The 13,812-nt window shown below is 36.0% G+C and overlaps 1 protein-coding gene across 1 annotated transcript in view; it reads right to left on the reverse strand.

The window, feature by feature from the left end:
• Positions 1 to 13,812, reverse strand: part of Smurf (SMAD specific E3 ubiquitin protein ligase) — a 140,877-nt gene that overhangs the window by 73,292 nt on the left and 53,773 nt on the right. The window contains exon 2 of the mRNA XM_081732322.1: positions 567 to 605. Within this exon, the coding sequence (XP_081588448.1) occupies positions 567 to 605 (39 nt within the window). The remainder of the gene's footprint in view (positions 1 to 566; positions 606 to 13,812) is intronic.

Consider the following 13,812-nt stretch of genomic DNA (forward strand, 5'->3'; position numbering starts at 1 on the left):
CAGCGAAGTGTCTGAAAACACCGCCTGTCACAAACTTTAACGGCGTAACTGGACATGGATTTATAAGTGAAAATGCTTCCATTCAACACAAGTTATTACTCCTCTAAGTATGTTACAGATTCGAACACACTATAATATAATACTGTATATACAATAGTGTTTATCCATTTCTAAAATCATAACTGTACTGTCAACAAAAAAGTGAAAATCGCAGTGCTAAATGGGTTCTGTCAATATCTTTCAAAAATACACAACTAATTAAGTACGTATTACTGCAACTTAAAAAGTTCCTTCATGCATAAACGGTTAGTGTCCGCGCTTCTGGCGTCGGTGACCCGCGTTCGATTACTGGCGGGAGCTCATGTGGTTTGGAATCCACGTCTCATATAGCCTCATTGCTGAAAGGGACGCTAAACTAAGCTTGAAACTAACTTAAAAAGAAACAAAAAAAAATCGGTATTACAGTTTAACTGTACTCAAAGTATAGGGGATGGAACACCTTTGCAGGTGAATAATAATAATAATAATAATCTGAGAGACTAAATGTACAAACAAAGAATACTTACGAAACAGATCTTTCCGAGCTAAGTTTCTGGCACAGAGAACTGAAAGTAAAGAAAATAATTACTATATAGCGACATAAAATTACACATGTTAGTAACAATGTTTATTATTCTAATAGTGCATGTTAAAAAACATTTATCGCATTTACATACAGCAGAATGGAATCTGCTTCCTTACATGTAATCGTCCGTAACAGCTAATTAACTGATATAAAACGTTTACACATAAAGCTAATTACTGTTTATCGGGAAGTGGGAAAATATCCTTGAAGGCAAATCGAAAAATGGAAAGTAATGGGCGTCACTTACAGAATAAAAAACTTGCGTGTAATACTTAAAACAATGCATGCGCAATACATGTACTAGATGACGATCGAATTTAAATGAAGCTCTCTCGCCCCTTGCCATACAGGTAGTATTCTCAAATTCCCCCTTGTATTGTTTTCAATTCTCTCTGCAAATGATGATTCATTATGTATTCGATGAACGGGCTTTCAGACCAGATTTGACTTCAATGTACGCTTTCCTCTGTTTATTCTTAGAAGGGATACGGTCCAATTGTCGAATGTTGAATAAGGTAGTGTAGAATAAAAATACGATATTGTCAGTAATTACTACAAATATACTGTCCTTTCCTAAAAACTCGTATTTCATAAGCAACGTTATACTCTAATATGGAGATTTACTTTAGGATAATAGTACATGATTACCCTAAATTCATCTCATACTGCCTTAATTTTTTTTTTTTTCCAATTTAAAGGGCACAATGTGCGGATATCCTTACTTTGCTATTGTTCGCTTTTTTCGAGCCACTTTCTCCTGTACTTTACCACACTTCATCGATACAATCACTTATTGGTGACATAATTTCATCACATTCTTCGACCTTCCATGCTTCTCTAGTAGTATGATCTCCATATTATATATGTTCGATCAGAAAGAACACATCTTAAAAGTCAGGATTTTAAGTATGCTACCCATCATGAACTACGAAGGGAAGGGAAAGAATACTCGTACTCAAAAGCCTAACACTACAAATACAGCCTGTCTGTTTTTTTTCTTTAAATAATAATCTACTATTAGTGAAAGATGAAATCCATACACTAGCAGACGAAAGATTGTAATACTTTTTATAGAATTCAATATCGAGCTTCAATCTCAATATATCAGTTTGCAATTTCAGTGGCAACTACCTCTTACCTTTATTTCTTGATTTTCCTTCTACATCTGTTAAAAAATAAATTTAAACTTCTTTCCACTTTCAATGATAAGGAACTTGTTTGTGAGAAAGGCGAGACTAATTTTCATATCAATACTATGATAACTAACTAAATGGAACAAGTGTTCGCTACTATTCGAGAATTAAGTTCTTGTATTTGACAACAATCAAAGAATTCATGGTGGGATTTGTTTGACCATTTCCTTGAGCAGTGTCCATATGAATTTAAACTAATACCACTTAAACATGATTTATGAATGTAGTATTCAAATAGATGGTGGGCTCAGTAAATATAAGTACCATCATCATAAAGTCTGTTTCCAACAAGAAAAATTTATTTTAAATAATATAGTTATGATAGGTTTTGCCGCCCCGTGCAAATACACGTGTTGCACATATGGTAGAGTCGGCCCTGTCCATCCGTATAATACGCTCACTTCACAATGTAAGGCTACTATGATTTCGTACATTTCAAAAATTGTGCATACGAAAGTGCACATATCGCTTTTCAGTGCATAACAACGAATCCAATAATTCTATTACGAAGAATTAAAGGACTTCATTATTTGTTCTGTTATTTCTCTATTAAGAAGTTTCAGGTTAAGATGTAAAGGCAAAAGTCTGATATAAAAAGTTATCTAAATCTTGGTAACTATTCTTAATAGTTTATATATATAACAATGTTTTAAGGAACTTCATAGCCTGAAATATGCTACATTGTGAATTTATAGCAGGAAGTAGCGTTTCTGAAAATGGAATTTAAAATACCTGAATATCCCAAATCAAATACAGACTACTAATATTTATGGGTTCCAAATAACGGGTTTCAAGTACTTTTAACAACATTACGTATTATGCAACGTGTTTTTCGACAATCAAATGGATTGGATTATCGGGTTTAGTCCAAAATGATGTATCGGGAATTGATTTCCTATGATCAACTAACTGCTCAACTTACATTACAACTATCTGTGACCACGGCGGTGAAGATAAATAGTCGGAAAAGGCCGAAATGGTTCAGTCAACACATCTACATTCCACCGGGTTTCTCCATGTATTCACTTTACACAGGCTAGGCAGGGGCGGCTTTAAGATTTTAATTTTAGGTAGACCTGCTCTCTCGCTTATGGATACATACACACATTTGATTAATGACAGGAGGAAATAAATTTTACAGTAATGGTTGATGCTATTTGTTAATTATCTACCATTGATATAAATAGTGGAAAACATATTTATTATTTTATTGTATCTTTTAACATTTATGTATTCTTTTAAAATTTTTGGGTAGGTCCATGCCTACCTGACATATCCGTTAAAGCCGCCACTGAGGCTAGGTAAATCCCTGAGTCGCTTTGGAATCAAGATATAGGTGTAAATCTCGCTCATACCGGGCCGTCCGGTGGGTAACTAACTAGCCACTGCTGATCCAATAATCAGTAAGTGGGGGAAGAAATAAATTATACTACGAAAAAGTGTTGTGAAGTTATATAACGGTGACATTAAATTAATCTAAATTTCTAGTTAAATGTCTCCAGATAATGACCTTTAAGGTGAAAGAGAAATTGAACGATTATGACGGAATTGCTGGAATAAGAATCTCGGAGAATAAAATTTCAAGGAAACCCACAAACTATTATGACTGGATATTGAACCAGGGACCTTCTGCACAAGAGGTGAAAGTTCTATAACTGACCCACTCTAACCCGGCACATAATGTTTTTTCTTCTGTTAGTTAGCGAGAAAAAGCCCAGGTATTTCTGATACCTGAAGAATGAACTAAGAAAGTAATTAGTTAGCCATGACCTCAACCAAGTGTTCGGTTATTTAATTCATTGCTCACATGAGGTGTATGATTTCTTCAATTCTAATTGTTGATCATAAATGTGACGTATTTTTTTTTTTTAAATGTTTCTCAAAGCATAAACATATACCAATCTAGCAAAAAATGTAATGAATTCTTGCAGTTTAACGTCCCACGATTATACCTTTTGGCTAAGGGAAACTAAGATTAGGGCAAGTAAATTATGGAATGAGAATGTGGGAAAAAGGAGAGTTCCCTGAGAAAAAGCACAGACATTACCACAAACTTACTTGGCGGGGATCACACTAGAAGCCCCAAAGACGAGAGGTAAGTGCTCTACCACTGAGCCACGATGCCGCCACAAATTTTGTAGAAAACGACTAAAAGGTATAGTCATGTGTGGCCTTCTTACGTTTCACACAGAAGCCAACGAACTTTCAATTTTCTATAAGAGTATTCACTCATGAACAGAAAAAAAAAAAAAAAAAACAGGAATAACTGATAATTTGTCTTTACAACTGTTTATAATTGTTGCTGTATCATCCACACATTTTAGAAATGTGGTTTCCAACCAGTGTGGCGAAATTTTAGGAATGAAGCGTTTAATGATCAGCTAAAATCAAATTTGGGGCAGACTGTTCCACTAAATACCCCCAGCAGCAGCAACAATGCTTTGTACTACATACAGCCACTACTTCATACAAACTTATATGTTTATACTACTAGAATATACATATTAAAATGCTAGATTTATACGGTTGTCTCCAAAGAAAAGTTTACATGTTTGTCTCCAATCCTTTCGACAGTGAGCTCTCGAAAATCTCAAGTGCCAGAAACTGTCATTTTCGCTGGTCGATTCCAAATTTTGTGTAGATTGTCCAGTTCTAATTGATTTTTTTAAAAAAAACGGCCGTTATTTCTTTATTACGTGTTTTAGGGGTACAATGGAAGTTTTGAATTTTAAAAAATCATATCCTACGAGTTATATATTCCAACACTACATATTTGTATACAAGGGTTGTATCTCTCAGGCGTTTGTTTGATGGGCAAATGATAACGAAAAACGTAGGATAAGCATTTCTCTAGGCTGAGATGAATCTTTATTGTTTGGAGTACTTTCTCCAATGAACACCATATTTCGCTGACATAGTTGTGTATGTAATGTATCTGCTTATTACATACTGCATGCAAGAAAAAAGAAAACACTGTTCCTACATGAATTCGGAACTCCAACCGCAAGTAGGCTCAAATTTTTCAAACGGTTCTAGATATTGATAAAATAATCGAAAAAATCCTTTATGGCACCCCTTGCCGATTTTTTTTTTTTTTTTTTTTTTTTTTTTTTTTTAATCAAGACGTCTTTTACTTGTATCTGTGAAGGGACATATACGTACATATCGTCGCATGAAAACCAGAGGAAAATAACTCCATTTTCATAGGTTTACAGGCGAGAACACAAATATGATTTTCTTAGAAACATGTGTTTTTAATAAGATAGTAACTGAGCTACATTACAACAGATAATCGACAAGAAGAACAGACGGCGTTACGTTCCATTTACACAAATTGAGACTTTCAAAATTATGTCCAAACAAACAAAATGAAAACCGCATTTATGGAGTTACGTTCCTCTGGTTCTCATGCGACGATATGTTGTAAGGAATGACAAGATGATTCATGCTCATATGTGAATGATGCGCTGAATAGAGAGCGCAGGTTCAGCTAGTGATTAGTTAAAATCACTTTGGGACAGACTGTTTAACTAAACATCGCCAGCAGTAGCAACAACGCTTGAGTTGATTTTAATGTTTCTTTCAGTAGCGAGGCTATATGAGACAAGACCTACTGATTAAGTGGAACCCGAACCACATGAGCGAGCTCCAGCCGAAAATAGCAACAATGTTCTGTACTACATATAGCCACTACTTCATAGAAACTTATATGCTTATACTATTAGAACATATTAATAACTGAAGATCAAATACGTGTTTCGGGACGCCGTAGATATTCAATAAAGAATGTCGCCAGTCGAAAAAGATACGGAACGACTGCTTTACAATTAACATCCAGACACTGCAGTTAATATAAGCAGCCGGGATGCACGGAAGAAAAAAAAAATAAATAGGAGGTGTGTTACTCGATCCATTTAATCAGGTCTTTGTAATAAGTTAAAATTATCGATGGAGGTGCGTGTACACAACTGCATAATGTAAAGCATATCGCATGTTCATAATTTTCTACTTACACACATTTTGCCTCTCCCGTAAAAATCGTTAATTGTATAATACCATTTATCTCTCGAACCAAAGCGGATACAATATTTAGAGAAACACACACACAGGACTACCTGACTCACGCAATCTTTTTTTTTTTTTTTTTTTTTTTTTTTTTTTTTTTTTTTTATGTATATGTGACAAAGTGGTAAGCACAGATTAATATAGGGTCATTTAGGGAGATCTCGCCACTTTTAAGGTCTGGCAAAGCTAGTGGTCATACACGCACAAAAGAAAGATTCAGAATGTGAAAGGTTAGTGTCAATTCTGTGACAAGCTGCATATGCCTGTTGCAAAGGCCTGTTAATTTTGCCTGTTGCAAAGGAAGTAGAAGCCTCTAAAATAGGTACATAAAGCTTTATTTAAAAAATATATATATATATATATATATATATATATATATATATATATATATATATATATATATCGATGTTATAAGTTTCAGTAAGTCAAAAATAAGGTATACCGGTAATATGTGTTAACGAAAGGAAGCAAAGGATTGGTATTATGATAGAGTATACCCTCTGTACGCATGTGTGTCAGGCTGATACATTGCTTATTATAGTGACAACTCGTGGCAGCTTCTGTTGATCAATGCATTTAGGGGATAAATCGACAGTGATTGTAGGGAGATTTCGACATGTAGTTATTTTGCTATAAGTTCAGACAAACGGACTACGGTCTGGTTCATCTTAGTGTATACATCATACGTCTAGGTTACATAAACAGGCTTCTGAGTCATTTAGTTCAGTATAAGAATAATGGTAAAGTAGTTTGGTTTTAGATTAGCACAATATCTTTGTCAAAAATCCTGATGTATTCAAGAAAGCCCCTAATGCTGGTATAGAAATTTCTTCCTCTGCAAAGTACTCAAAATTGTCAATCTTTAATATATCTTTCTCCCGCAGTTAATAATAATAATAATTTCAACTTATCGAATGGGAACTTTCTTCGTAGGAATCGTGGCAAAATGTTGTGAAAGAAGACTATGTAAGAAAGTCAGTTTCAGTTGTAAGAAATCGGCCTCTGTTGGATACTTCGTATATGGATTCCGAAAATGATTGTGTTACATTGTGATTTTCGATTATTGACTATTATGCGTAGAGAAATATTGAAATACAATATGATGCAAAACAGGTGTAAAACAAAGTTCGTTATTAACGAGCTTACATTGTTTCCGTGTTTCTCTTGTATGTCAATTCAGGTTGTAATGAACCGCAGCAAAATTTGCAAATAAGCCATACTTAGCTAGTAGCAACCTTAGATCTAGTATTTCATTGCGTTTTATGTTTCTTGTGATCCAAGGATGTGAAGGATTTCGTTGATTTATAAAGTGTCGATTTCTCCCGCCTTCTAATCCACAGCAGTCCGTTTATGTGTTCTTGTACTTTGAAATACTACATTTCAGGAGAACTTTTTGCTTTTCCTAGCTACGGCAAAAATTATTGTCAAGCGTTATCACTTCTGCAGAATAAAATTAACATAACTTTCAGGGTAGTATCGATTTGTTTCTTAACGTGTCGAAATGTCCCTAAAAATGACCCTATTTTATATCAATTACATTGAGAAGAATTGCCACTGCAAATTTCAGTATTTTGTGTGTTCCTTTAAATTCTGTCACCGGCATTTAGTGTGACTGAGTCAGATTTGAAGAAAAAAAATCCAACGAGGTTTTTGAATTTCCGGGACTAGAAACAAATGTCAAATGAAGAGTATTATAATTTCTAGCAATGTATGACCTATACAAGAAGTTGGTTTCCAAGTTTTTCCAACAACACTACAATCCGTCCATTACGGGAGTAATGAAAATAATAAATTGAGAAATACGAGGGGTGACTGAAAAGTTTTGAGACTAACATAGAAAATGAGAATCTACAATATAATAATTGTATGTATTAGAATAGTACAACCTTTGTTATTAATGTGTATCAAGCTCTTGGTTCTAAGTAGTTTCTTTTGTCTTTTACAGGCTCTCAAAGTGAGTGAGATAGAGTGGGGAAAATGGATAAAATCTAGTACACGTCAGTCATCAAGTATCTGCAATTAAAAGGAATGTCTGAGTCTGAGATCCACCAAGATGGATGCAAGAATTCAAGCGTGGTAGGCAGAGTGTTGAAGATGAGCCGAGATCTGGGAGACCAAGTGCTACCACCACGAAAAATATTGGCCTAGTACTTAACGTGATCATGGGAGATCGCCGATTGTCAACTCGAGAGATAGCAGACAGGCTGGGCATATCACAGAAGATAGCAGATCATATTCTGAAGAATGAGCTTGGCTTATCAAAAGTTTCTGCTCGATAGGTCCCACGTCTTCTGACTCCCGAACAAAAACGCACACGGTACCTCTTATCTGTGGACAATTTGAAACTATTCGAACGTGATGTGGACGATTTTCTCTGTCGATTCATCACTATGGATGAGTGTTACCATTACCAGCCAGAAACGAAACAACTCAAACAATAAAAGCACCCTCCTCCCTTACCCAAAGAAGGCAAAAGTGATCCCCTCCGCTAGCAAAGTGATGGCCTGTATTCTTTTTGGTTTTCCAAGGTGTGATATTCATTGATTACCTGCAAAGGGGTCATACCATCACAGGACAATAGTATAGTGACCTTTGGAAAAAAAAAAAAACTTCGAGTGCAAATTCAAGAAAAAAGAAGACCACAAATGATGTCTAGAAGCGTTATCTATCATCATGACAATGCTCCCTGCCACACATCAGCAGTTGCCACGGCTACTATTACCGAATGCGGCTTTGAACTCTTTCCTCATCCCCCTATTCTCCAGATCTGGCTCCCTCAGACTTGCATTTGTTGTCTAATCCAAAAAAGGCTCTAGCAGGACGACGTTTTGCAAGCGGTAATGACAGCCAGAGGAGGTTCGGTTGTCACAACTTAAGGATTTCTTTTCTACTGGGATAAGAGCACTGCAGCACCGTTGAAGCAAGGGGACTATGTTGAAAAATAAAGGTATTACTAAATCTCTACTTCCTATAGTTTCGTCAAAGCTCAAAACTTTTCAGTCATCCCTCGTAGTTGTCATAAAGCAAATAAATTAAAGAGGAAGTAAGGCACTCAAAATAATACAGTAATACGCCATTTTGTCCGGTTGTTTGTTCTAAAACAATATACTTGTGATGTGTTTCTACTTTCAGTAATATTCGTAAGTGGTTTGGTTCTTTTACAAGGTAATTTTGTAAGTTTACACTTCATTGGATTTTATCCATCTTCTCAAAAACCCCGTATTTCGTCGCTGCGCCTCGAAGAACCGCTATGTGACATTTTGGTCAAGAATAAGTTATGCTGTGCAAATAAACCTCAAAACTGTGAGGCAACGTTCTTCACGTGATAAGTTCTAATCATGTACGTATTGATCTCTATGTGCTTATAAAGGCGCAAAAGATAAACCGACATGTGGTATGTAAACACAAAAATAGTAATATAATATTGTTGAAGCAAGCTACAACAATGTTCAGTGCATAATATACGCAGAACCAACAAGTGTTTCTATATATATTTGGCAAATTCTTAAAAGTGGAATGATTTTAGCTTCTTCTGAAAAGTTGTAGTTTTACCACATAGCAGTTCTTCGAGGCACAGCGACGTCTTCAGCTTTTACACTCTTGTATGTTATTTTGTTTAGCTGAAGAACTCGATCGACTGATATTACTCATGGGGTTTTATGGCCAACCAACACTCTTGCGCAATCATTGTACTATTATTGTGTTACGATTTTACATTTAGTAAGTAACAATCAAATAGGTCTCCTCTAACATTTTCATCCCCCTTTCATAAACATCAACTTCCATTAATCATCCGCCTCCAAATCTCAAGGACATGATAGTGAAATGTTAAATTAAGGTCACCATTTTATTTTCTTATACTACCTTAAAAAAAAAAAAAAAAAAAAAAAAAAAAAAAAAAAAAAAAAAAAAAAAGAATAACGATGTTTAAGTGTGCATAAATTTCTCCTTCCCTTTCATTTTTTACTTCCTTCCTTCCCCCTTTTTTTCCAAATTGGTTGCACTGAAATTTATCGTGCAATGACTTGGAAACTTGCCTAAGCTTTGATAACTGAACAAGTGGCGATAAAAGTAACGTGATTGAAAAAGTCTGAAAACTTAATGGCTTGTCGTCCGGTGCTTCTTCTAAATGAGTTGTGTTCTGTGTGCTTATACAAGACCCAGGTTACAAAGGACCAAATCGACCAGACTTGCCTCTTCTGCAGTTGGAGGACGCACATACTATCACCTAACATCAACTCTCACAGTACGTACAACTCCCCACCATGTATCTCGCCTCTGAAAGTGCTTAACTACAGGATCACAACACTATTCCCGTATGATTGTTCTAAAAATGTGCTGATCTTACTTCATTTGTTCATATATTGGTTATATAATACACGAAAACGGGGTGAAAACTTTTCGGCCTGACAATGAAAGACCGAATTTCTGTTCAAAAATGATTTTATTTTTCGACATAATCTCCCTTAACTTCAATACACTTGGTCCAGCGTTTCTCCAACATCTCTCCTTCTCAACTTCTTCATACGATATGAAGCGCTTCCCAGAAAGAAATTTCTTCAAGTTTGGAAACAGATACAAGTCTGATGGTGCCAAATCAGGAGAATATGCGGATGGCCGAGCAAATCGTATCCCATATCCCGCAGTTTTCCCATCGGCAACGCATCCTTGTGCACAGGTGCGTTGTCCTGGCGAAAGATGATTTTCTTCAAGCCACGACTCTTCTCGCGAATTTTGGCATCAAGCTGGTCAAGAAAGTTGGAGTAATATACACCTGTAATTGTTCTCCCTTTTGCAAGGTTATCAATTAACAGGATCCCTTTCCCATCCCAAAACACGCTGGTCATAACCTTTCCCGCCGATACGATCGTCTTCGCTTTCTTCGGCGCTGCACCACCGGCTTTCACCCACTGCTTGGACTGCTGTTTCATTTCTGGCGTGTAGTGGTGAACCCATGTCTCATCCATTGTCACAAATCGGTCTGATCCCTTTTGAATCGGTCCAAAGATTGCTGCAAAAATAGTTTTCGCATTTCCTTTTGGTCCGCAATCAGCAAATGCGACACCCAACTTGCGCAGAGCTTTCGCATCCCTAGTTCTTTGTGCAAAATGTTTCTCACCCGTTCCTCCGATATCCCTACACTCTCAGTTATCTCACTCACTTTCGCTCGCCTGTCGTTCAACACGATATCATGCACTTTTTCGATTGTTTCCGGTGTGGTTGCGGTTTTCGGCCTTCCTTGGCGTGGGTCATCTTCGAGGGATGTGCGACCACGTTTAAATTCAGCTGCTCACTTTTTAACGGTTGACATGGAATGAGCTGTCCCCCGTAAACTTTTGTCAACTTCGGATGAATTTCCGTAGGGGTTAATCCATCCAAAACGAAAAATTTGATTACCGTACGATATTCAAGTTTATCCATTTTCATAACACGCAAGACGTCTAACTGCAACAATGCTTGCAGACAAACTACTTGAGAGAACAAGTTGGCACTTGTTATACGAACAATTGAAAAGAGCCTCAGGCAAGAATAATAAAATTTTTGCTGATTGGAGTGACATCTCAGGGTCACGCCGAGAACTTTTCACCCCGTTCTCGTACCGCATTTGGAAATTAAAATTATCCCTTCCAATTAAAAAGCATTATTTGGTATTCGAAATTGCTGTTTAACTAAAACATTAACTAGAAAATAATATGGAAGAAATGTATTAACTGAACTCTTCAATAAATATCTTACCGATTAATACTTATGCCAACAGATTATTACCTTTTCAACAAACTTAAAATGTTCGTTACAGAATTCTCTCTCTCCCTCCCTGTGTGTGTGCATGTGTTATTTGCGAATTTTTCACTTCTGAGCCCTGCATTCGATACAGCATCACAAACTATCTGAAAGAAGTCTTGGAATTTTCCCCATCCCTCTTACCGTTCCCAAGATTTGACCAAAAAACTTCCAATTTCGGGAGATTTAAGGAGACATATCTCGAGAATCGTAAATCATAGAAAGATTGTATTGATCAATACAAATACTGATTATTAATTATTGCGTCATTACTTAAATTTAATATACAATTTCATAAAATTTTCGAAAAAAAAAATCTTTAGTTCGTTCTGGCCAGCGTATTAACTTTCTGGGGGAGGGGGGGGGGGCAAGCATTAATATTTGGGCCCCCTAGAAAAAGTTGTTTTGGGCCCTCCCGCAAACTTCGAAAATAGGCTCCATCTTTTCTTACTCTTTGTGGGTCCTCCGGAGCCTGTGGGCCCTTACACACGCTTCTGGGCCAGTTCCATAAATGAAAAATTAAGCGGACAATATTGACAAATCTCAAAGCCATACGAATAAATATTTCTAGGGCCTCTAATAGCAAACATTTTTTTTTTTTTTTTACTGAAATGGGCACATGACTCATTTTTGTTTTATTCACCTTGTGTGTGCAGTTTTGTTTATGTAATGTAGTGATCCTGTTTGATGCTTCATTTATAATTTCATGTCCGTATCGTATATAGAGTAAGAAAATTTTGTCTTAAAAGTGGGCCCTTCTCGAACGGTAGGGAGCTTCCCTGGGAGGAGCAGTTGTTCCCTCCCCCCCAGTTACGGCCCTGGTTCTGGCAATGCTGTTGGAGCATTCTCAATTGGTTTATTCTTCTTTTTAGTTTTCAAACTTGCCAATACTCCAATACTTGGAATGGCAAAAGCCAGACATGTGTGTACAAAGTGATTGAATACAATCTCCCACTTGAATTTCATCGCTGCAAATGTCCGGATAAGTGTGTAGCAAGATTTAGAAACGGAATTTTTGAAAACTGGGACAGGGGTGCAATTATTTTTAATGAAGGTTTCTTAGGCTTAAATTTATATTCCCCATCTCCCTTAGGATACGCATTTTAATCAAAGCGAGATAATAAAAACCCAGTACTAATTAGGTTCAAAAATCAATTTCAAACTGTTCAGTCCGTTATATCTACGTTCCAGTTATAGTAAAAAGTCTATGATGTATGTTATCACGATATATAGAATTCTGATCTAAAAATTCAGTATTAAATGTTAAATGGATTCAACCTTTCTCCTCAAGTCTCCTGTATTGTATGAAATGATTAAATCAGTACACTGTCAAAGTTCTTGGACCACTTTTTAAGATTCTACATTTACATTCAATTAATGCCAATAATGGTAAAAAAAAAAAAAAAAAATTGTATTTTGGATCAAAAGATCCAATAGATGTCAATCAAAAATTTTCTTGTATCTGGAAAAGTACATATGGTGTAGCCAAAGCCAAACTATCACTTAACTCACGAGAAAACCGATTCAAGAGTGACGCGAAATTGTGGAAGTGTTTATGCACAATTGAAGTGTTTTTGTAATCAATGAATTCCATTAGAGGGAAAAACCCTTGATCGCAACCGTTTCGGAGATATAGAGCGTTAAGGGGAAAGTTGGTGCTCTGAAATTTTGTAGATTTTCGGCTAAGTTGCGCGTGAATATGTTTGAAAATTGCATTTAAACGTTAAGAAAGATGCACTACAGCGAATAAAAATTGTGGGGTAGCTTTGAGTGGTGTAGCTTTTACTCGGAGCAGGAAAAAGAAGGGTCTATGAAGAATAACGCCATTGACATGAAAAACAAAATTGTATGATATTACTTGCTAATATATAATGTCTTAAGTACGTAGAAAATGAGAAAAAGTTATATGAAAACGTATTAATTATATTGCCAAAGGAATAGAGACGTTATTATGTGAACAAAAATACAAGGTCATATTCTATGCAAAAGCGCTATAAAAGAACAAATCATATAATATGAAACAAACACATTGTTGCAAACGTCCATATTTTTTATATTTTTCATTCTATTTGACCTAATTATATTTTTATTCGATTCAGCGTACGAAGAAGCCTATACATAGACACCTTACAAGCCTATTTCAGAGGC

Source organism: Thermobia domestica, chromosome 11 (assembly GCF_964235325.1).
Source record: "Thermobia domestica chromosome 11, izTheDome1.hap1.1, whole genome shotgun sequence".
Taxonomy (NCBI): domain Eukaryota; kingdom Metazoa; phylum Arthropoda; class Insecta; order Zygentoma; family Lepismatidae; genus Thermobia; species Thermobia domestica.